The 24,813-nt window shown below is 57.3% G+C and overlaps 1 protein-coding gene across 4 annotated transcripts in view; it reads left to right on the top strand.

Annotated features, from left to right (window-relative positions):
- Positions 1-974: 974 nt before the first annotated feature.
- LOC118477004 (lysine-specific demethylase JMJ30) overlaps positions 975-24,813 on the top strand; it is a 34,714-nt gene continuing 10,875 nt past the window's right edge. Inside the window, exons 1-4 of one of the 4 annotated variants that reach the window (XR_004857929.1) lie at positions 975-1,216; positions 18,819-19,028; positions 19,892-20,020; positions 20,127-20,270. Coding sequence is in view for 2 of the 4 variants with exons in the window: in XM_035967505.1 (XP_035823398.1) it covers positions 1,796-2,218; positions 18,819-19,028; positions 19,892-20,020; positions 20,127-20,270 (906 nt within the window). In the remaining 2 variants the exon portion in view is untranslated. Of the gene's footprint in view, positions 1,217-1,550; positions 2,219-18,818; positions 19,029-19,891; positions 20,021-20,126; positions 20,271-24,813 lie in introns of those variants that run through there. The other 3 variants (XR_004857928.1, XM_035967505.1, XM_035967506.1) reach the window with 3 other exon arrangements.

Here is a 24,813-nt window from a genome sequence, read left to right as displayed (position 1 = left end):
TTGCTGTTGATGTGTAGATCGATCTTGCTGTTCTTCTTCTTCTCTGATTTTCCCTTGAGGCAGTGCTGATAACGTATTGCAATCTCTTGCAGTGCTCAGTGGTGAACCAGTGGAGAGACAAGAGAGAATGAGACAAAATGACAGGGATGTCTTATTTATTGCAGAGATTCTCTTTATATACATGTGTACAAAGGGCATCTGACCCTTAGATCAAATAACTGTAAAATGGACGGTTGGATGGGTCTTGATCATATGTACAATATTTTGTAACAAGATCCACTACTTACAGCGTTTGATAGACACTATTTTTATGTTACCATTTGGAGTCTTTTGAGAAGTCTATAGCAGACAAGTAAACAAAAATAACGAGATAGACTCTTCCTGAACTATCTCTACACGACTTTATATATATATATATATATATAATCTCTTAGCTATATTTATATTGTTTTTAACTACATTTATAATATAGGAGTTCTAGTTGTGTTGTGTGTTGTCGGCAAATAGTCGCTGCAAACTAAGCCTCAGTCCAAAAAGGTCGCCACGAGATAAGATACTTTCAGAGGGCGAGTGTACACGTATACCGGTGACTAGTCTTGCCTTTTTTTTAAAAAAAAAACGTGGAAGTTATTCCTCTTATTATTTCAAAAAAAAACAAAGGACAGGTAAATTGTGTGATGAGAGAGAGAGAGAGTGAGAGAGTTGAGTTTCCTACAGCTGTGTGACGTGGACTGCAGGATATTCCTGGCCAGTGGCCACTGAGTCACTGACTGTTGCGCCAGTGACGTGGCACGGAGGCTCGGTCGACACACCATTCAACAGGTCGAGGCACGCGTGACGCGGAGGATCTACGCGCCGCACTCCTAGCCGTCCACGTTGCGTCCGCACACGCGTACACATGTGCAGGCTTTATGTCACCGTCACCAAAATATCTCCTGGTCTCCTCTGCCCACTGGCGCTGGAGGTTTGCTACCTTCACCGTACTGCTGCCGTTCTCTTGACAAGTTTTACAAGATGACGGCCTCGTCAAATTGCTCATTTATTATATAAGGGGTGGCCGGTGGGGGGAGAAAAATTCAAAGTCACAGTTGGTCTATGTCTCTCTGACTACGGCGCAGCAACAGATTTAATTTCTGTCAAATTGATTGATCAGCGAGTGACTTTGGATGCTAGCTCGACGGCGGATCTACATGGCGCTAAACTGAATGTTCTTGCGGTTTTTCTCTCTCCCTGAACCATCTAAACTAGTAATGCATTTCCTTTGATTTGTTAATGAAAATAGACGTGGCTTCGGATTCGAAAAGGGTTCATAAAAGCTACACTTTTTTTTATGGATTCTCTCTACCGTGCTACTGAAAATGACACCCAGCGTAAGAGCGACAAGTGTTAGCCAACAATTTGACGGAGAAGAAGCTCCTCTTCCTCCTCCGCCGGACTCTAGTCTAGTCTTGAAAAATATCTCTCACTCTCTTTGCTGTTCTTCCACGTGACGTGATCGCTCTGCTTCTGAACTTTCCGGAAGGTACGAGAACCATCTTTCCTCGCGTAGGCCCACGCCGGCTCTCGCTTCGTAGCCGTTGGCAGTGGCAGCCGGCACCCAAAATATCTTGGCGCAAAAATATCTCACCCGCAGCAGCGACGGCACGGGCCGTAAATAATATCTCTCGAGCACGGGCGGGGGCCGCCTGCCTGCACGCGCCTTTCTCACTCGCTCGCTCGGGACGTCGGGTGCAGTCCGTGCGCCCCGCACCGCTTTTCGATTCGGTTCCGCAGCGGCCGGCCGGCCGGCCGAGCAATGGCCACCGGCGGGGACAAGCGGGCGGCGCTGCTGCGGCAGATAACGGAGGAGGGCGGGTTCGCGTTCGTGGCCTCCGCCGAGAAGGCGGCCGCGGGGGACCTCCGCGCCGCCGAGGCGGCGCGGGAGATGGCGTGGGAGCAGCTGCACTCGGCGCCCCGCGCCGAGGTCGGCGCCGCGTGGCGGGACGCCTACGCGCTCGCCTGCCTCCACGTCGCCGGCCTCCGCGCCGCCGTCGGCGACCGCCGCGCGGCGCTCCGCGCGCTCGACATGGGCCTCATCATGGGCGGCGACCTCCTACGCGCCGAGCTCGACGCCGCCGTCGCGGGGCTCGGCCACGGCGACGCGGGCGCAGGCGCGGGCGCCGATGGAGATGTGCAGAGGTGGGAGGAAGGGATCGCGGGCGGCCGAGACCTCGCCGATGTGAGTATATCGGTCGCTTGTCGCCGTCCTACGGTCTCGCATCCGCTTCTGTAGATCGCGTCGTGCAAATGTAGTGCTTGGTACAGTCGTTTCAGTTTGCACCAACGGCGGTTTTTCTTTTTCTTTTTTCTATACGAAGTGGTTTAGTAGTCCCATGCAGTATTCCCATCTCATTATTCGTTAGCAAAATAGTAAAATGCTAGCGGCTTGACCAGCATATATGAGAAGGCCTAGAGGGTGACTCTAACTCTATCACGTATATCTCATTGCTGAGCATCTTCTATCCTAGTTGTTTTTTTATGTATGAAGGCAGTATATCAGGTCCATAATGCTGTGCTATCATGCCTCTCCCTAGGTCCATACTAACTTTGGTTGGTCTTACAAGTGCCCCAGTTGAAGTAAATAGACTAAGGCCTCCTTTGGAATGGAGGATTAGTAAAACATAGGGATGGAAAAAATGTAGGAATAGAGTTGCATGTCACCTTCAATTCCACAGGAAAATTTTCAAGAGGTTGGACCTCATGTTAAAAAACCTCCAAAATCTCACTACAATGCTCAATTCCATAGGAATTTTATAGGATTTGTTGCAACTCAATCCTTTGTTCCAAAGGACCACATAGGAAAACTTTCCATAGGGTTTTAATCCTTTAAAATTCCTTCACTTTTCCCTTGTTCCAAAGGAGGCCTTATTTGCAGAGGTGCGGAATATTCAAGTTCCAGTAGGAATGCTGGGTTAGTTTTCTGCAATTAGAGGTCACTTCGTAGAGATAAAGTTTAATGACTTCCGATGAACTCAGGTTTAGTTATTTAGGGGGTGTTTGAGAGTGAAGTTTTTTCACAGTTTTGGAAAAATTCTGCAGTATTCTCAAATACTGCAATATTACATAAGGATGGTGTTTGACAAGCTAACTAAAATCTCTGTTTTCAAACCTGAAGTATTGCAAATATTATAATTGTTTTAAAGTATTCTTAACTTAGGTCTTCACCTCAGTTTCTAAAACTGTAGTATCACTGTTCTTAAGGCGTCGCCTAGGCGTATGGGCGGCGGTCCAACGCCTTGTCTCGCCTTACCGCTTTAAAAACCATATGTAGTATTTTAAATTGTGGTATTGTCATGACTAAAGTATACTGTAGTATTTCAAAAACTTTGTTCTCAAACGGGCCAGAATCCGAAATTCAAGTAGGACGAATTAGTTTTTTTTGGTTTAGTTGTTTACAATCTTAAATTCAAGTAGGATATACTAGATTGTACAAATCACTTTTGTCGGCGTTTCGAGACAGGGGGGTCCCAAAGCCGACGAGTGAGTGTGCTGCGTGCCCCAGCCCAGATGGGTCGAGCGCGTGGGCGAGCGCGAAGGGGGGAGAGGCGAGGTGGCCGGAGTCGAGCGTGAGAGAGGTGGAAGTCCCGCGGCCTTCGTGTTCGTCCCACGCCCAGGTCGGGTGCGCTTGCAGTAGGGGGGTTACAAGCGTCCACGCGGGTGAGGGAAGCGAGCGGCCCCAAGAGAGCGCCTGTCCCGTCCTCGGTCCCGCGCGGCCAACCTCCTTCAAGAAGGCCCTGGTCCTCCCTTTTATAGTCGTAAGGAGAGGATCCAGGTGTACAATGGGGGGTGTAGCAGAGTGCTATGTGTCTAGCGGAGAGAGAGCTAGCGCCCTAGGTACATGCCAATGTGGCAGCCGGAGAGGTCTTGGCACCTTGCTGGCGTGATGTCGTGGCTGTCGGAGGTGCGACGGAGCCTGGCGGAGGGACAGCTGTTGGAGCGGTCGAGTCCTTGCTGACGTCGCCCTGCTTCCGTAAGAGAGCTGGGGGCCACCGTCGTCACAGAGCTTGTGGAGCGCCATCATTGCTCATCCGGCGGAGCTGGCCGGATGGGACGCCGGTCTTGTTCTCCGTGACCCGAGTCGATTCGGGGTAGGACGATGATGGCGCTTCCTGTTGACGTGGCGGGTCTGTGCCCTAGGCAGGGTGACGTGGGGGCTCCTCCGAAGCCGAGGTTGAGTCTGTCTTCTGTTGCCGAGGCCGAGTCCGAGCCATGGGGTCGGGCGAGGCGGAGGTCGTTCGGCCGAGGCCAGGGCGGAGTCCGAGCCCTGGGGTCAGGCGAGGCGGAGTTTCGTCGTCTTCCGGGTCTTAGCCCGAGTCCGAGCCCTGGGGTCGGGCGGAGCGGAGTTCGCCGTCTTCCGGGTCTTAGCCCGAGTCCGAGCCCTGGGGTCGGGCGGAGCGGAGTTCGCCGTCTTCCGGGTCTTAACCCGAGTCCGAGCCCTGGGGTCGGGCGGAGCGGAGTTCGCCGTCTTCCGGGTCTTAGCCCGAGTCCGAGCCCTGGGGTCGGGCGGAGCGGAGTTCGCCGTCTTCCGGGTCTTAGCCCGAGTCCGAGCCCTGGGGTCGGGCGGAGCGGAGTTCGCCGTGGCGCCTTTGGCAAGGCCTGACTGTCTGTCAGACTCACTCTATCGAGTGGCACCGCAGTCGGAGTGGCGCAGGCGGCGCTGTCCTTCTGTCAGACTGGTCAGTGGAGCGGTGGAGTGACGGCGGTCACGTCGGCTCTGCCGGGGGGGGCGCGTGTCAGGATAAAGGTGTCAGGCCACCTTTGCGTTAAATGCTCCTGCAACTCGGTCAGTCGGTGTGGCGATTTAGTCAGGGTTGCTTCTGAGCGAAGCCAAGGCCTCGGGCGAGCCGGTGATGTGTCCGCCGTAAAAAGTGGGGCCTCGGGCGAGACGGAAGTCTCTCGAGGTCGGCTGCCCTTGGCCGAGGCTAGGCTCGGGTGAAGCGTGATCGAGTCACTCGTGTGGACTGATCCCTGACTTAATCGTACCCATCAGGCCTTTGCAGCTTTATGCTGATGGGGGTTACCAGCTGAGAATTAGGCGTCTTGAGGGTACCCCTAATTATGGTCCCCGACAGTAGCCCCCGAGCCTCGAAGGGAGTGTTAGCACTCGCTTGGAGGCTTTCGTCGCACTTTTTTGCAAGGGGACCAGCCTTTCTCGGTTGCATTTTGTTCCGGTGGGTGCGCGCGAGCGCACCCGCCGGGTGTAGCCCCCGAGGCCTCGGAGGAGTGGTTACACTCCTTCGAGGTCTTAATACCTTGCGTAATGCTTCGGCTGGTCTGGTCGTTCCCTCATGCGAACTGGCCGTAGCCCGGGTGCACGGTCGGGGCCCAAGCTCTCGGGCTGGTATGTTGACGCTGTCAACGGTTTGGCCGGAGCCGGTTTTTGCGAGAGCAGCCCCCGAGGCTCTGCACAGGGCGAGAGGACGATCAGGGACAGACTCGACTTTTTACATACGCCCCTACGTCGCCTTTCCGCAAGGAGGAGGGGGGGAGTGCGCCATGTTACCCTCGATGGGCACCGAACATGGTGTCTCCGGTGAGCTGCAAGCGGGTAATCCGAGTGGGCGTCCGTGCCCCGTTCGTTGGGGGTCGGCTAGGGGCCCAGAGGCACACCCAAAAGTACCTGCGGGTGATTTGCCGGACCCGGTCCCCTGGCGACGGGGTCCGAGGGCTCGATGCCTCCCTCCGATGGGATTCCGTTACAAGATTGTTCCCGCTGGTCTCGAAAATGTCCTAGGGTACCTCGGGAGCGCAGCCCGAGCCTCGGTTATGTATCGAACGTACCCCTGGTCATCCCTCGCTCGGTGTCTGAGGCGACTGTGAACCCTTCGGGGGCCAGCCTTCGAACCCCTGATCAGTAATGGGCGCGGAGCCCGAGTAGCCTGAGGCGGCCATGGAACCCTTCGGGGGGCTGGCCTTCGAACCCCTGACCAGTAGTGGGTGTCGGGCCCACGCGATCTGAGGCGACTGTTGAACCCTCCGGAGGGCCAGTCTTCGAACCCCTGATCAGTAGGGGGGGGCTCGGAGCCCGGTTCCTTCGCGGAGAAGGATCCTTTTCGGGGTATCCCCCTTTCCCGGTCCCTGTTGCAAGAGATAGAGAAAGAGGAAAAAGGAAAAGGAAACGAAATCGAACGACGTGGCGTACCTCTTTTTGACGCGGTTATTACGGCGAAGGCGAAGCGTCGCGCGCTTCTCCCGCCAGAGGCGCCGCGTGTCCCGCCGCGGAGTTAATGCTACGGGGCGAGTGGTTGGCGGGGCGGCCGTTGCGCGTGCGCGATCCGTTCGAGGAACGGGTCACGGGTGCACCGTCTTCACGCCGTGGGAGGAGGCTCTCTTGCTGTCCCAGGATGAGACGTGAGCCTGGCTGACGACGTGTCTGCTGCGCCCGCCCGCCTGCCACCGCCATTACTGCCGGCCCACTTTCGGTCGCTTTGACCAACGCGCCAGGCTGGCGCTGCTGGGTCGCGCGCCGGGTCGCCTCGAGTCGCGGCATAGGCTCCGCAACCGAAGAGGCGCGACGGTGGCACAAGTGGCGGTGCGGTCGCTTGCATGCAGCAACTGGCGCGCCGGTTGCTTGACGCGTGGGCCTGGGCTTCCAAGCTGGCGTGTCAGAAGTCGGAGAAGCGCGTCCACCTGGCGCGGTTGCATGCCGCCTGCATGGCTGCCCGCCCCTTCCGCCCGTTGGTCTGGGCAAAAGTGGGGGGTCACTCGTAACCGCTGGGCGGTCGTGCGCACCACGCGCGGCGGTTTGGCTTCTTCTGCCCTGAGCCGGTTTGCATGACATGCGGGACCCAGCCCCCGAGTCGCAGGGGAGGGCCTTGGAGCGCGTTGGAGAAGACTCAGCCCGTGGCGTCTGGGGGCGCACGTAGGGAGAGTTGCCTTTAAAAGGAGGGAGACTCCTTTCAGAAGGCAACCATGTCTTCTTCCTCCCTTATGCGTCGTGTCTTTCCATCTTCCAAGCCCCCGGATGGGGGGTATCCGCCGCCTTTCTGCCTCCTCGTTGGAGGAACGCAACTCCATGGGAGTTGGTACCTCTCAGCCATCGTTCGGCTTCAAGGATTTTCATCACGCAGCCTGGCCACACCCCGCCACCGGCGGTCACCCAAAATGGTGACCTCCAGTTCGACGGTGGGGAAAGCGGGCCAGGCCGCGGCCTCTACTCCTCCCTCGGCCTCAAGGATTTTCGTCATCCAGGCCAAGATGGAAGATGAGGCGAGTCGAGGGGCCGCCCCCGCGTGGGTCGGCTGCCTTTTTCTTCCCCCCGCGCCTGGGGGAGAATGGCGTCCTCGAGTCCCACGGGGACTTCCTCCAGCCATGCCGGGATAGGTAGGGCGCCAGTGGTCCTGGGTCTCCGTCTCCCTGCCTGAATGGCTGGTTCTCGTCCTCAGCGGGGGAGAGCCCTCCTGTCGTGACACCTGCCCCAAAGCTGCTGCCTAAGCCGCTTCGCTGCCCAGGGCGGGGGTGGTTGTCGTCGTGGTTAGAACGGGCGGCGGCGAGCCGCTCGTCAGTCTTCTGTTGCTCCGCAGGCCTTCCCCATGGAGTGGGGTCGTTCGTACCTGCGGAGGGGGAACCGGAGTTCCGTTCGTAATGGCATCTTGAACGCCGGTGGGTTTGTTCATTGTGGCTGTCGAGGCCTGAACATATATGTAATTTCGGCACGGAGCCGTGTTTTTTCTTCATTTTCGAGCACTAAGTCTCGCCTGTTGATTATCTGAACCGCTTTACCAAGCATGAGTCGCCCCGTGTCAAGGTGACGAGTGAGGTATCCGTATCCCGGAGGCGTAGGAATCCCTCGGCCCGATCGGCCTTGTTGTCTGGGGCTCCTCTAGCTTAGTTAAAGAGACCCCTCGGCCGCCCTTCGATGAGCCGAGGCCAGGGGTAGCGATATCAGTATGAACAGAGGCGGAGTTGGCTCGAGAATGGGAACCTGGTTGGCCGGAGCCTAGCCGTGTTGTCCGTCAGCGGAACCGACGCCAAAGTCGATCAGCCGAGGCCTCGGGTCGGGCTGGCGCCCTTGGAAGCCGGTTGGCCGAGGCCCCAGGGGTAACCGGCCGAGCCGCCTGCTCGGGCCGGATTCCCGGAGGAGTCCCTGGACCGCGTCGCCGTCCGAGGCTGGGTCGGACTTTGCTGAAGACGTCGTCGATGCCGAGGGTGCTACGGCTCCCTTCAGCGTGAAGACCCGAGCCTGCAGGATCAGATCGTCTTGTAGCGTGTGCCTTCTGCGTCCGCCGAGGCCAGAAAACACACCCTCGCCGTGCTTGCGAAGCTGCGTCTTTTTTCCTCTTGTTTCGAGCATCTGGACTCTGTCGGTAACAGGGATGTTTGTGTGAGCGAGAGTTGCTTCTCGCGGAAGGGACGAGTGAGGTATCCGTATCCCAGAGGCGTGGGAATCCCTCGGCTCGGTCGGCCTTGCCACTTACGCTTACTTTCACCCGTTCATGAGGCCATGTCCCCGACTTAGTCGAGAAAGCTTGAAGGACTGCTTCGGCAGGAGAGCTTCCGAACGTGAAGACTTGTTCGGTCCACGGAGTCGCTTTATCCGAGCGCGAGTTACTTATCGCAGAAGGTGATGAGTGAGGTATCCGTATCCCGGAGGCGTAGGAGTCCCTCGGCTCGGTCAGCCTTGGCTGCTTACGTGTACTCCGTCGTTTCCAGGATCCGCTTTCCGAAGTGGTCAAGAAGCACGAAAGTAATCCTGCTAAAAAGAGATCCTTTTTCGAGGAAAAATTCGACGCAGAGGGGGTCTCCCCCCTTTTAGCCCCCGAGGGAGGGTCGGGCTTTGCCGAGGCTAGGTCGACCCTTCCTTGACGACTAAACTTTGCGTAGGTGCGAGGTATATGAACAACTTGGAAACATCTTAAGGGTAGAAGCGACGTAGCTGTTTGATGTTCCAAGCGTTGCCGTAGATCTCGCCTTGATTGTTGGCCAGCTTGTATGTTCCGGGCTTCAGAACTTTGGCGATGACGAATGGCCCTTCCCAGGGGGGCGTGAGCTTGTGCCTCCCTCGGGCGTCTTGCCGCAGCCGAAGCACCAGATCGCCCACCTGGAGGTCTCTGGACCGGACCCCTCGGGCGTGGTAGCGTCGCAGGGACTGCTGGTACCGCGCCGAGTGTAGTAAGGCCCTGTCCCGAGCCTCCTCCAGCTGGTCCAGCGATTCTTCTCGGCTAGCTTGGTTGCTTTGATCGGTGTAGGCCCTCGTCCTCGGGGAGCCGTATTCCAGGTCAGTGGGCAAGATAGCTTCAGCCCCGTAGACCAGGAAAAACGGCGTGAAACCCGTGGCGCGACTCGGCGTCGTCCTTAGGCTCCAGACCACCGAGGGGAGTTCCTTCATCCACCGCTTGCCGAACTTGTTGAGGTCGTTGTAGATCCGAGGCTTGAGCCCTTGTAGAATCATGCCGTTGGCACGCTCTACTTGCCCATTCGACATGGGATGAGCCACGGCGGCCCAGTCCACCCGGATATGGTGATCCTCGCAAAAATCCAAGAATTTTTTGCCGGTGAACTGGGTGCCATTGTCGGTGATGATGGAGTTTGGGACCCCGAAGCGACGGATGATGTTGGTGAAGAACGCCACTGCCTGCTCGGACCTGATGCTGTTCAGAGGTCGGACCTCGATCCACTTGGAGAATTTGTCGATGGCGACCAGCAGGTGCGTGTAGCCCCCGGGCGCCTTCTGCAAGGGACCGACGAGGTCCAGACCCCATACGGCGAAGGGCCAGGTGATGGGTATTGTCTGCAGAGCCTGAGCGGGCAGGTGGGTCTGCTTTGCATAGAATTGGCACCCTTCGCAGGTGCGGACAATTCTAGTGGCGTCAGCCACCGCCGTTGGCCAGTAGAAGCCTTGCCGGAAAGCATTCCCGACAAGGGCTCGGGACGCCGCGTGGTGGCCGCAAGCCCCCGAGTGTATTTCTTGCAGCAGTTCCCGACCTTCGGCGATGGAGATGCATCGCTGGAGGATGCCCGAGGGGCTGCGATGGTAGAGCTCCTCTTCATCGCCCAGCAAGACGAACGACTTGGCGCGTCGCGCTACCCGCCGAGCCTCGACTTGGTCGGGGGGTAGCTCTCCTCGACGGAGATATTGCAGGTACGGGGCCTGCCAATCTCGATCAGGCGTGGCCCCGCTCTGCTCTTCCTCGACGTCCAGTGCCTCGCCCTCGGGGGCCGAGGGTACCTCGGGCTGAGCCGAGGGTACCTCGAGCTGAGCCGAGGGTGCCTCGGGCCGAGCTGAGGGCGCCTCGGCTTGAGCCGAGGGTGCCTCGGGCTCGGGCGCGTCGTCGATCTTGACAGAGGGTCGATGCAGATCCCGGGAGAAGACGTCCGGGGGGACCGTCGTTCGCCCCGAGGCTATTTTAGCCAGCTCGTCTGCGGTTTCGTTGTAGCGCCGAGCGATGTGGTTGAGCTCGAGCCCGAAGAACTTGTCTTCCAGGCGCCGAACCTCGTCACAGCAGGCCTCCATCTTCGGGTCGCGGCAGTGGGAGTTCTTCATGACTTGGTCGATGACGAGCTGCGAATCGCCGCGGGCGTCGAGGCGTCTGACCCCTAGCTCGATGGCGATCCGCAACCCGTTGACCAGAGCTTCGTACTCGACCACATTGTTGGACGCCGGGAAATGGAGGCGCAGCACGTAGCGCAGGTGCTTTCCAAGGGGCGAGATGAAGAGCAGGCCCGCGCTGGCTCCTGTCTTCATCAGCGACCCGTCGAAAAACATGGTCCAGAGCTCCGGTTGGATCGGAGCCGTCGGCAACTGGGTGTCAACCCAAGTCCGCCAACACCTGGGACTTGATGGCCTTCCGAGGGGCGAACGAGATCGTTTCGCCCATGATTTCCACCGCCCACTTTGCGATCCTGCCCGAGGCCTCTCGGCACTGGATGATCTCCCCCAGGGGGAAGGATGACACCACAGTTACCGGATGAGACTCGAAGTAGTGTCGCAGCTTCCGCCTTGTCAGGATCACAGCATATAGCAGCTTTTGAACTTGTGGGTAGCGGATCTTGGTCTCGGACAGCACTTCGCTGACGAAGTAGACCGGCCTCTGAACGGGCAATGCATGCCCTTCCTCTTGCCTCTCGACCACAATCGCGGCGCTAACCACCTGAGTGGTCGCGGCGACGTAGACCAAGAGGGCTTCTCCATCCGCCGGGGGCACCAAGACAGGCGCCTTCGTAAGGAGCGCCTTCAGGTTGCCGAGGGCTTCCTCGGCCTCAGGGGTCCAAGCGAAACACTCGGCCTTCCTTAAGAGGCGGTACAGAGGCAGACCTCTTTCGCCGAGGCGTGAGATGAAGCGGCTCAGGGCCGCGAGGCATCCCATGACCCTCTGTACACCTTTTAAGTCCTTGATGGGCCCCATGCTGGTGATGGCCGCGATCTTCTCCGGGTTGGCTTCAAATTCAATGCCTCGCTCGGAGACGATGAACCCTAGGAGCATGCCTCGGGGCACCCCGAAGACACACTTCTCAGGATTTTGCTTGACTCCTTTCGCCTTGAGACATCGGAATGTCACTTCAAGGTCGGAGAGGAGGTCGGAAGCCTTCCTTGTCTTGACCACGATGTCATCGACGTAGGCCTCGACTGTGCGACCGATGTGTTCGCCGAACACATGGTTCATGCACCGCTGGTACGTCGCGCCCGCATTCCTCAAACCGAACGGCATGGTGACATAGCAGTACATGCCGAACGGCGTGATGAAAGAAGTCGCGAGCTGGTCGGACTCTTTCATCCGGATCTGGTGATACCCTGAGTAGGCATCGAGGAAGGACAGGGTTTCGCACCCAGCGGTGGAATCCACGATTTGATCGATGCGAGGCAGAGGGTAGGGAACCTTCGGACATGCTTTGTTGAGACCAGTGTAGTCTACACACATCCGCCATTTCCCCCCTTTCTTCCTCACAAGCACAGGGTTGGCAAGCCATTCGGGATGGAATACCTCTTTGATGAACCCTGCTGCCATTAGCTTGTGGATCTCTTCGCCAATCACTCTGCGCTTCTCCTCGTCGAATCGGCGCAGAGACTGCCTGACGGGTCGGGCTTCGGCCCGAATATCCAGCGAGTGCTCGGCGACATCCCTCGGTATGCCGGGCATGTCCGAGGGACTCCACGCAAAGACGTCGGCGTTTGCGCGGAGAAAGTCGACGAGCACTGCTTCCTATTTGGGGTCAAGCCCGGAACCGATCCGGACCTGCTTGGTGGTGTCGCCACTGGGGTCAAGAGGGACGGCCTTAACCGTCTCTGCTGGCTCGAAGTTGCCGGCATGGCGCTTCACGTCTGGCACCTCCTTGGAGAGGTTCTCCAGGTCGGCGATGAGGGCCTCGGACTCGGCGAGGGCCTCGGCGTACTCCACGCACTCCACGTCGCATTCGAACGCGTGTTTGTACGTGGGGCCGATGGTGATGACCCCGTTGGGGCCCGGCATCTTGAGCTTCAGGTAGGTGTAGTTGGGGACGGCCATGAACTTCGCGTAGCATGGCCTCCCTAGTACGGCGTGGTAGGTTCCTCGGAACCCGACCACCTCGAACGTCAGGGTCTCCCTTCGGAAGTTGGAGGGCGTCCCGAAGCAGACGGGGAGGTCGAGTCGCCCGAGGGGCTGGACGCGCTTCCCAGGGATGATCCCGTGGAAGGGCGCAGCGCCTGCTCGGACGGAGGACAGATCGACGCGCAGGAGCTTGAGGGTCTCGGCGTAGATGATGTTGAGGCAGCTGCCCCCATCCATCAGGACCTTGGTGAGCCTGACATTGCCGACAACGGGGTCGACGACGAGCGGGTATTTCCCCGGGCTCGGCACATGGTCGGGGTGGTCGGCCTGGTCGAAGGTGATGGGCTTGTCGGACCAGTCTAGGTAGACTGGCGCCGCCACCTTCACCGAGCAGACCTCCCGGCGCTCTTGCTTGCGATGCCGAGCCGAGGCATTCGCCGCATGCCCTCCATAGATCATGAAGCAGTCGCGGACCTCGGGGAACTCTCCTGCTTGGTGATCTTCGTTCTTGTCGTCGTCGCGGGCCCTGCCACCCTCGGCGGGTGGCCCGGCCCTGTGGAAGTGACGCCGAAGCATAACGCACTCCTCGAGGGTGTGCTTGACGGGCCCCTGATGGTAGGGGCACGGCTCCTTGAGCATCTTGTCGAAGAGGTTTGCACCTCCGGGGGGCTTCCGAGGGTTCTTGTACTCGGCGGCGGCGACAAGGTCCGCGTCAGCGGCGTCGCGTTTCGATTGCGACTTCTTCTTGCCTTTCTTCTTGGCGCCGCGCGGAGCAGACGCCTCGGGAGCCTCTTCCGATGGGCGGCCCTGGGGCTGCTTGTCCTTTCGGAAGATAGCCTCGACCACCTCCTGGCCAGAGGCGAACTTGGTGGCGATGTCCATCAGCTCGCTCACCCTGGTGGGGGTCTTGCGACCCAGCTTGCTCACCAGGTCGCGGCAAGTGGTGCCGGCGAGGAACGCGCCGATGACATCCGAGTCGGTGATGTTGGGCAGCTCGGTGCGCTGCTTCGAGAATCGCCGGATGTAGTCCCGGAGCGACTCCCCCGGCTGTTGCCGGCAGCTTCGAAGGTCCCAGGAATTCCCGGGGCGCACGTATGTGCCCTGGAAATTGCCAGCGAAGGCTTGGACCAAGTCGTCCCAGTTGGAGATCTGCCCCGGAGGCAGGTGCTCCAACCAGGCGCGAGCAGTGTCGGAGAGGAACAGGGGGAGGTTACGGATGATGAGGTTGTCGTCGTCCGTCCCACCCAGTTGGCAGGCAAGGCGGTAGTCCGCGAGCCACAGTTCCGGTCTCGTTTCCCCCGAGTACTTCGTGATAGTAGTCGGGGGTCGGAATCGGGTCGGGAATGGCGCCCGTCGGATGGCCCGACTGAAGGCCTGCGGACCGGGTGGTTCGGGCGAGGGACTCCGATCCTCCCCGCTGTCGTAGCGCCCCCCACGCCTGGGGTGGTAGCCTCGGCGCACCCTTTCGTCGAGGTGGGCCCGACGGTCGCGTCGATGGTGCTCGTTGCCGAGGTGGCCCGGGGCCGCAGGCGCGGTGTTGCGCGTGCGCCCGGTTTAGACCGAGGCTTCCCGCATGAATCGGGAAGCCGCGGCATGAGGTTCCGAGGGATATCCTTGCCTTCGGGAGGCAGTGCTCTCGGCCCGTCGGGCCGCAGCGCCTTCCAGGAGATTCTTGAGCTCTCCCTGGATTCGCCGACCCTCGGTGGTTGATGGCTCCGGCATCGCGCAGAGGAGCATCGCTGCGGCTGCCAGGTTCTGACCAACCCCGCTGGATGCGGGCGGCGGCCTGACCCTGACATCGTTGGCGACGCGGTGCTGGAGACCTTGGGGCAGGTGACGTATTTCTCCGGCCAGGGGTTGGCCCGCCCATACCTGCCCGACGTCCCGACGGATCGGCTCAAGCGCTCCTGTTCCCTCGTTGAGCCTGGCCTGCGCCTCGCGGACTTGCTCGAGTTGTGGGTCGTAACCCCCCGCCGGAGCGGGGACCACAACTAGCTCCCGTGGGATGTCGGCGCGAGGCACCGGCCTAGGAAGATCACCGTCCTCCGGCATGCCGAGATGGTTGCCTTCGGAGGGATCCCCTAGCTCGATGTGGAAACATTCGCGGCTTGGGCCGCAGCTCTCGTCGCCAAGGCTGCGGCTTCCGTCGGAACAGTCGGATAGGCAGTAGTCACATGCGGTCATGAAGTCCCGCATGGCACTGGGGTTGCCAAGTCCGGAGAAATCCCAACAGACGCTGGGATCGTCATCTTCCTCGGACCCAGAGGGCCCGTAGGTCGAGACGTCCGTCAGCCGGTCCCAAGGCGACCGTATACGAAACCCCAGTGGGGTTGCACTCGCCTCAATGAGAGCGCCCGCCAAAGCGAGGTCGTTTGGCGGGTTGAGGCCGAGTCGAAATGACGTAAGATGGGAGTCAGTCGGTACCTTTTGGTCGACGAGGAGCGACGTAGTCACATCGGGGACTGGTTGCACCGTCATCTCAGGTACGAGGGCGACGTCCTGCAGGCTTTCCGCGAGCGCGCCGGCGTCGTCTTCTTGCTCGGGGTCAGCGTGTCGCGGGGGGACGGCGCTTGCCTTCGTCTTGAACGCGAGGTCGACGTCCGGCGTGCCTTCCGTCGGGGCGTCGGGGGCGTCGATTCGCTCGACGGCCAAAGAAGCGCGGCCTCCCGCCTGGCCTTGATGGCCCCGCCTCCTCCTCCGTTGGTGGGGGAGAGAACGGAGCGAGCTCGAATGTTGCTCTTCCACCATGCGGGGAAGATGTCGTCGATTCCGCCGCCGGCGGGCGGGTTGTCGGCCGCCATTGTCGTTGTCGCGCGGCGGTGGAAGAAGTATCATGTCGTAGCTGCCGTCGAAGGACATGAACTCAAGAGTCCCGAAACGAAGCACCGCCCCGGGCCGGAGAGGTTGCTGGAGACTGCCCATCTGGAGCTTGACGGGGAGCTGTTCGTCAGCACGCAGCACGCCCCTACCTGGCGCGCCAACTGTCGGCGTTTCGAGACAGGGGGGTCCCAAAGCCGACGAGTGAGTGTGCTGCGTGCCCCAGCCCAGATGGGTCGAGCGCGTGGGCGAGCGCGAAGGGGGGAGAGGCGAGGTGGCCGGAGTCGAGCGTGAGAGAGGTGGAAGTCCCGCGGCCTTCGTGTTCGTCCCGCGCCCAGGTCGGGTGCGCTTGCAGTAGGGGGGTTACAAGCGTCCACGCGGGTGAGGGAAGCGAGCGGCCCCAAGAGAGCGCCTGTCCCGTCCTCGGTCCCGCGCGGCCAACCTCCTTCAAGAAGGCCCTGGTCCTCCCTTTTATAGTAGTAAGGAGAGGATCCAGGTGTACAATGGGGGGTGTAGCAGAGTGCTACGTGTCTAGCGGAGAGAGAGCTAGCGCCCTAGGTACATGCCAATGTGGCAGCCGGAGAGGTCTTGGCACCTTGCTGGCGTGATGTCGTGGCTGTCGGAGGTGCGACGGAGCCTGGCGGAGGGACAGCTGTTGGAGCGGTCGAGTCCTTGCTGACGTCGCCCTGCTTCCGTAAGAGAGCTGGGGGCCGCCGTCGTCACAGAGCTTGTGGAGCGCCATCATTGCCCATCCGGCGGAGCTGGCCGGATGGGACGCCGGTCTTGTTCTCCGTGACCCGAGTCGATTCGGGGTAGGACGATGATGGCGCTTCCTGTTGACGTGGCGGGTCTGTGCCCTAGGCAGGGTGACGTGGGGGCTCCTCCGAAGCCGAGGTTGAGTCTGTCTTCTGTTGCCGAGGCCGAGTCCGAGCCATGGGGTCGGGCGAGGCGGAGGTCGTTCGGCCGAGGCCAGGGCGGAGTCCGAGCCCTGGGGTCGGGCGAGGCGGAGTTTCGTCGTCTTCCGGGTCTTAGCCCGAGTCCGAGCCCTGGGGTCGGGCGGAGCGGAGTTCGCCGTCTTCCGGGTCTTAGCCCGAGTCCGAGCCCTGGGGTCGGGCGGAGCGGAGTTCGCCGTCTTCCGGGTCTTAGCCCGAGTCCGAGCCCTGGGGTCGGGCGGAGCGGAGTTCGCCGTCTTCCGGGTCTTAGCCCGAGTCCGAGCCCTGGGGTCGGGCGGAGCGGAGTTCGCCGTCTTCCGGGTCTTAGCCCGAGTCCGAGCCCTGGGGTCGGGCGGAGCGGAGTTCGCCGTCTTCCGGGTCTTAGCCCGAGTCCGAGCCCTGGGGTCGGGCGGAGCGGAGTTCGCCGTGGCGCCTTTGGCAAGGCCTGACTGTCTGTCAGACTCACTCTGTCGAGTGGCACCGCAGTCGGAGTGGCGCAGGCGGCGCTGTCCTTCTGTCAGACTGGTCAGTGGAGCGGTGGAGTGACGGCGGTCACGTCGGCTCTGCCGGGGGGGCGCGTGTCAGGATAAAGGTGTCAGGCCACCTTTGCGTTAAATGCTCCTGCAACTCGGTCAGTCGGTGTGGCGATTTAGTCAGGGTTGCTTCTGAGCGAAGCCAAGGCCTCGGGCGAGCCGGTGATGTGTCCGCCGTAAAAAGGGGGGCCTCGGGCGAGACAGAAGTCTCTCGAGGTCGGCTGCCCTTGGTCGAGGCTAGGCTCGGGTGAAGCGTGATCGAGTCACTCGTGTGGACTGATCCCTGACTTAATCGTACCCATCAGGCCTTTGCAGCTTTATGCTGATGGGGGTTACCAGCTGAGAATTAGGCGTCTTGAGGGTACCCCTAATTATGGTCCCCGACAACTTTATTTTTTTTCTTGGACGCGCAGGAGAGCTGCGCATCATTTCATTAAATTAAGAGAAGAAAAGAGTTCAAAATAGACAACGTACAATGCCTTAAAAGGCAGAACACGAGACCACCAAACTCCTGTTGCGCACAGTACTCTAGCCTCTTTCCGCGCATGAAAACAACATGACATAAAAGGAGGCAAACAGCAAAAGTGCCAGCAGACTCCACTCACACACCTGCTCTACACTACTCACGCAGAAGATCCCTGGACCTAATAATGGCAGCACCTAGGCCTAAGCCCTCAAGATGCTTGGCACCAGCAAGACCCCACCACTCTAACTCATCCAAGAAAACTCTCTTAATTCCGCTTATGGAAGGTCTGACACCATCAAAAACTGCCTTATTTTGATGAAGCCGTAAACACCACGCCCCCATGATGATGATACTGTTAAAGCCTCTTCTTTTGGATTTGTGCACTTGCTTACACACCTTCCTCCACCACTCAGCGAAAGATGACTCATTAGAAGCAGGAGAAAGATTAGACTCATTAGAAGCAGGAGAAAGATTAGCAAGCCTCAACGAAGAAAGAATGCAGTGCCAAAATTGTCGAGCAAAAATGCAATTGCAAAAGAGGTGTTGGATATTCTCCAGCTCTTGATCACATAAAGGACAAACCTCAGGATCATCCAACCCTCTCTTCTGCAGTCTATCGGCTGTCCAACATCTATTCCTAATAGTCAACCAAAGAAAAAATTTGCATTTGGGTGGAGTCCAAGTCTTCCATAACCTCTTCCATGGTTCAAAAGTAATCGAACCCATGAAGAGAGCCTTATAGCATGATTTAGAAGAGAACTGCCTAGAGGAAGAATGAATCCACACGTGTCTATCAGCCTCATGTGTAAGCACCACTCCTTTTAAAGCGTCCCAAAGATGTAGGTACTGCTGCAGCCCAGACAAATTAAGAGGGGTCTCAATGTCGCTGACCCACTGCCAGCTCTCAAGAGCATGGGCCACCGTTCTGGAAGAAATAGCTCTTTTTTCAACATTAGCCACTACAACAGGGGCAAAATCCTGGATACAAGACCCATCCAACCGGCAAGTGCATTGATCCAGTAATTTGGCCGGTTGTCATTAAGTACGCAAGCTTATTTTTTAGGACTTAAGTTCAGCTGGTTTCAGGAATAATTGAAATATAATAGTCTTCCATAACCTCTTCCATGGTTCAAAAGTAATCGAACCCATGAAGAAAGCCTTATAGCATGATTTAGAAGAGAACTGTCCAAAGAAAGAATGGATCCGCATGTGTCTATCAGCCTGATGTGTAAGCACCACTCCTCTTAAAGCGTCCCAAAAATGTAGGTACTGCTGCAGCCCAGACAAATTAAAAGGGGTCTCAATGTCTCTGACCCACTGCCAGTTCTCAAGAGCATGGGCCACCGTTCTGGAAGAAATAGCCCTTTTCCCAACATTAGCCACTATTTACTTGATTTTGTTTTACTACTTATTTAGATGTCATGGTTTACCATGTGCGCTGATTCTTTTTGAAGAAATTATCCACTAATTCTCTGTTGTGTGACCAAGTTTTACCATGGTGAACCTAATTTTCCATATTTGCATTATTATTATTAATTTATCAATGTGCCGCTCTTAATGATAGGTACTTCAACTTCTACCAGTGAATTCCCTATCTTGTAAGCAAATTGAGAGGCGATCATGCATTTCTTTGGAGGCATTTATACGTGATTACTTTTTATGTGAGTCCCCTGTTATACTCAGTGGATGCATTGATCATTGGCCTGCAAGGAAAAAGTGGAAGGACATAAAGTACCTAGAGAGTGTAGCTGGAGATCGGACTATTCCTGTTCAGGTAAAATTGCAAACAAATTATGGTTTTATCTGGGGGAAAAGCATAGTAAAACTTCATCCCGCAAGTGCATTGATCCAGTAATTTGGCCGGTTGTCATTAAGTACGCAAGCTTATTTTTCAGGACTTAAGTTCAGCTGGTTTCAGGAAGAATGGAAATATAATAGTCTTGTCCGTTCCATAATTTATCCTTTGTATTATTTATGCTACTTAAGTTGACTAGTGAAGTTGTGAATTTGTGGTGCAGCATAAGGTTAGTTTCAAATTCCAGGTGGGAAAACCAACTTCTGAGTTGCTAGGACACTAAAGATCCTTAACTCTTCGAACTCAACCTAAAATTTATTACATTTGGAATATCAAATTATTACACATGGATATCTGCATCACACGCTCCATTAGTTAACTTGCTGTCATAATTGATGGCATCAGCAAAACATTTTTTTAACTACTGCCCTCTTCTCTTTTTCATACCTTAATTATAACTTCTGACACCATGCTTCTGCTTACAGAATTTTCTTCACCATCTGGTATGAAAGTATTAATTAGACAAGTATAAGACCAAATGTTTCAATGGCTCATCATTAAAAGTTGTCTAACTTTTGGATTACCAGATTTGCCTTGCTCAATCATCTGCATTAGATTTCTAGTATTCGTTTAAAGAAATGTGTGGCCTTTATTATCCATGGAAAATAAATCCTGTCCATAAGCAAGTGCTGCTTCTCTAGAGCGTGGGCTGTACTGCTGTAGCTTCTTTTTGGTTAAGTTAGGTCTGCTTTCTGGTTGAATATACCGTCAGCAATACTTCATGGTGCTTCAACATTCAGTGATAAATGGTCCAAGCGCACTCATAACAAATGGTGCCACAGGTTGGAAAAAATTATGCATGTACTGAGTTGAAACAGGAGCTTATCACATTTTCTCAATTTCTTGAGAGGATGTGGTCAAGTGATTCTGCAAACTTGGCATATATTGCGCAGCATCAATTGTTTGACCAGGTGAGAAAATTTGTGTAGCAACCAAACCCATGTATGTACCGATTTAGCAGTTCACCAAACATTTGGGTTCACCAAACATTTGGATTTAATTTGTAACATTTGACAGATAAAGGAGCTCCACGAAGATATTGCTGTTCCTGAGTACTGTTCAGCTGGTGGTGGCAAACTCCAGTCACTTAATGCTTGGTTCGGCCCTCATGGGACAATAACTCCTTTGCATCATGACCCACATCACAACCTTTTTGCTCAGGTATGACTATGACACAAACAATATGCTAAAACCCTGTTTTTTATGTCTATATTCTTGAGTTCTGTGTGTTGGTGTTAGAATCCCGTTTAGGGTTTGGGGTTCTCCCCGTGTAATTACTCTCTCACCCCTGTGTAATGGGCCAGGCCTAATTAACTCATGCCTATTAATACAACACCCAACACCAAGTTAGGGTTATGTTTCCCACATGGTATAGAGCTAGGTTTTTTCTCCCAACCTCTGCCTCCTAGCCGTCGTCGGCCATCTCTTCCCTGCAGCCCGCCGCCGGCATCCTGTCCCTCGCTGTCGGCCACCATCGGCCCCCTTCCCAGTCGCGGGCGCACCCCGCCGCGGCCCCTCTACTCCTCCTGCGCCAGCCCCCCCGTCGACCGTGCCCCCCACCACCAACCTCCCTCGACGCCGGCCATGCCCCCTACCGGCCGCGCCACCCCCGACGGTCGCGCCCCTGACGGGCCGTCGTCGCCTCCCTGCATCGCCTGCACCACCGTCGGCCCCTCCCCTTCGTCGCTTGCCTCCCTGCGATGGATCCCCTGGAGGCAACCGTAGCCACAGCCGCCATCGTCCCTGGCGTCGCCGCGGTCATCGCTGATGCAGCGACCCGCACCACTTTCGCGCTCGCACAAAGCGCTGCGACCGCAGCCGCGGCAGCCAGCGCGCGTTGCCGGCGTTCTCCCCTCTAGGCTCGGCCTCCCGGGGTACCCAACGAGCATGGGCACCCTCGCCACCATCGTGGCCTCTGACCCCATCTCGCCGGCTCGCTTCTCCTGGCAGCCGCCCCTGGCTTCCCCACCACTTGCTCGCTCGTCACCGACGCCACATGGACTTCCCTGGTGCCATCCACTGACTCTGCACTGGCCACCGCCATCGCCACTATCCAGGTCACCTTGACCGCCTCTCAGGAGCGCGAGCGCACTGCGTCCCTCGCCCTGGAGCAAGAGCGTGCCTTGGGTGCTGCTTTGACTGCCCAGATGACCATTGCGCGACGTCTCATCCACGACCCTCCTTCGGTCGTCCATGAGGGCCCTCCGCTCACTCCCGAGGCCCCCCTCGCCTCTGGACTCGACGTCGACCACATCGCTGTGCTCCACGCTCAGTCCGCCGGACTCCACAACATTCGGTCCCTCGTGTCCATCATATTGGACCCGACGTCCTCACACTACCCCCGGTGATGGGGTCAGGTCCTCCTCACGCTTCGGCGGTATGCTCTCGTCGACCACGTCCTCGACAACCTTGTCGCCCCGCCTTCTCTAGCTTGGTGCCTGATGGACAGTTTGGTGCTCTCGTGGCTGCACGACACCCTCACCGTCGAGCTACAGAACATCATCCGTGACCAGGCGGACACAAGTCGACAGGCGTGACTCGCCCTCGAGGAACAGTTCCTCAGGAACTAGGATGCTCGGGCTCTCCACCTCGACGTCCAGTTCCACCAGTTCTCTCAGGGGGTCTCTCCGTGGGGAGTATTGCCGCCAGATGAAAGGCATGGCAGACTCCCTCTGCGACCTTGGCGAGCCGGTCGCGCGATCGTACCTTGGTGCTGAACCTTCTGCGTGGCCTCAGCTCCCACTATGGCCACCTGAAGGTTCTCATCAAGAGGACCGTGCCCTTTCCCACCTTTCATGTTGTGCGGAACGAGCTTCTCCTCGAGGAGCTCACCACGGTGACCGAGGCACCCACTCCGATCTCGGCACTCTACAACGCTCCTCCGGGTGGTTAGGCGCCTTCCGGGGGGCAGACCCCTCGTCCTCCGTCGACCAGGGCCCTGCTCGCCCTCCTACCGCGGCCCCTGCGGCCCTCGTCCGGCTTCCACCGTCGACGGAGGACGTCGCCCCCGCAAGGGCGGACGCGGGGGTGGTGGCTCCACCCGTGGAGGTTCCACCGGTCGGGGTGGCGGCCAGGCGTGGTCGTCATTCTACAATCACTGGACCGGGACCATCTCCATGTGGCTGGGGCCTGACCATCTCCATGTGGCCGGGTCAGGCCTCGAGTGCCTCCCGATCTCCGGCATCGACTCTCATGTTTGTGCCCCCTACGGCGTGCCTCAGACGCCTATGGCGTACCTCCCTATGTCATGCCACTGACGCCGCCAACACTGCCCCAGCTCCCGCCCCTAGGGACCCCCTCCTCGATCGTCGTTGGAAATGGTTCCACTCTGCCGGTCACCTCAGTAGGTGTCCCGGTTTTCCATGGGCCGTTCTATCTCAACGACGTTCTCGTAGCCTCACACATCACCCATAATCTTCTCTCTGTTCGTTGGTTCACCACCGACAATTCTTGTTCCATTGAGTTTGACCCCTCTTGTTTTTTTGTGAAGGATTTGGCCACCAGGACCCCTCTCGTTCGCTGTGACAGCGCGGGGCCACTCTACACGCTCCGGCCTTCCACCACCGATGCGTCCACCTCCTGTCCTGGTCTCCACCGCCTCCCCCACCACTTGGCATCGTTGTCTCGACCATCTAGGACCTGACGTCATGGCCAAGCTTACTAGCAGTTTAGATCCTTCATGTAGTAGGGGACATTTTGAGGGCCTCCGTCATGCTTGTCAGTTAGGTCGACATACTCGTCTCCCATTTATTACTTCCTTTTCTCTAGCTGAGCAAGCTTTTGACCTGGTTCATTTTGATCTCTGGACCTCCCCTGTACTCAGTCTTTCTGGTTATAAATACTATTTGGTGATTTTGGATGATTTTCCCCATTTTCTTTAGACTTTTCCTCTTTGGTTGAAGTCCGACACGTTCACCACCATCACACGCGTCTTCGCCTGGGTATCCACGCTGTTTCGTCGCGCGGTTCGTCGACTGGCTGATTCTGGCCGCTAATATGACCGCCACTCCTCCGGATGCCTCCCCGCCCCCCCCTCCATCGCACCGTCCTCGTCGACCCACACTGATGTCGTGCTATGGAGGAGGAGTACGCGGCCCTGCTGGCCAACCACACCTGGGCCCTAGTGCCGTGTCCACCAGGTACCAATGTGGTCACCAGCAAGCGGCTCTTTTGCCACAAGCTGATCTCGAACGGCTCCCTCGATCGCTACAAGGCCTGTTGGGTCCTTCGGGGCTTCAACCAGCGCTCCGAAGTGGACTACTACGAGACCTTTAGCCCCGTCGTCAAGTTCGCCACCGTTCGCGTCATCTCTCCCTCGCCCTCTCTCGAGACTGAGCCATCCATCTGCTCGACGTCAAGAATGCCTTCCTCCAAGTCAGCCCACCAGCTTCGTCGATGCTGCTCACCCGGATTTGGTCTGTCGGCTGAACCGCTCCCTATACAGCCTCAAGCAGGCGCCGTGGGCATGGTACAGTCGCTTGGCCTCCTACTTGGCCTCCATCGGCTTCGTCGAGGCCAAGTCAGACACGTCACTCTTCACCTACCGGCGCGACAACGACACCGTTTACCTCCTGCTCTACGTCGACGATATTGTGCTCACGACATACATCGTCGACCTTCTACAGCGCACGATCGTTGCCCTTCAGCGGGAGTTCGCGATGAAGGACCTGGGGCCGCTTCACAGCTTCCTCAACATCACCGCTGAACGTCGGTCCCAGGGTCTCTTCCTTCACCAGCCCCAGTACGCCATCGACATCCTGGAGCGGGCTGACTTGTCCGACTACAAGCCCTGCTCCACGGCTTTCGACACTCAGGCGAAGTTCTCTGAGGACAACAGGCCCTCGGTCGCCGATGCGACGTCTTACCGGACCTTGACCGGCACGCTCCAGTACCTCATCTTCTCCAGGCCCGACATCGCCTACGCCGTCCAGCAGGTGTGCCTGCATATGCACACCCCGTGGGAGCCCCATCTCACCGTTCTCAAGTGGATCATGTGCTACATCCGCAACTCCCTCGACTACGGCCTCCTAATCCGACCATCCCTGACGTCGGAGCTCGTGGTCTACACCGACCAGGGCCGTGCCGACAAAATCCGAGGCCCTGTACAGATTTTAAAATAAGACATCTTTACTAGTCGAGGACGTTAGCTATCGGTGAACAAAACATTGTAAACCTGCAGCTAAACTCATGACTCACGTCATGGAATAGAAGCATACGTACAGACAGATTAATAAAGAATTAGAGATGTTTGAATGCATTAAAGCTAATAGTTAATTAACTGAAAATTGCTAGTGAAATTAGCTAGCTAACAAATAGCTAGCTAACTATTAGTTAATTTACTAAAAGAGGTTAATAGCTGAACTATTGGCTATACTGTTTGGGTGTCTTTAGCTAATTTTAACAGCTAACTATTAGTTCTAGTGCATTCAGACACCCCTAATTAGCAAAGTGATCCGACATAATGTTAACATTTTTTCAATTTAAATGTGGAGACAACGTGGAACCAAAACAACTTGTGCTTTCATATAGTATAAAAATAGATTATTATACAAATGTACTGCAAATTTACACGTTTGGAGGCCCTAAATATTTAGGGGCCCTGTTCCAGTGCACAGCCTGCACGCCCTCTGGCACGGGCCTGACACCGACGCTGACTGGGTCGGCTATCCCGACATGTGCCGGTCCACTCCAGTTATGCCGTGTT

This window comes from Zea mays, chromosome 4 (assembly GCF_902167145.1).
Source record: "Zea mays cultivar B73 chromosome 4, Zm-B73-REFERENCE-NAM-5.0, whole genome shotgun sequence".
Classification (NCBI taxonomy): Eukaryota; Viridiplantae; Streptophyta; class Magnoliopsida; order Poales; family Poaceae; genus Zea; species Zea mays.
This window is presented reverse-complemented; position numbering and strand designations above follow the sequence as displayed.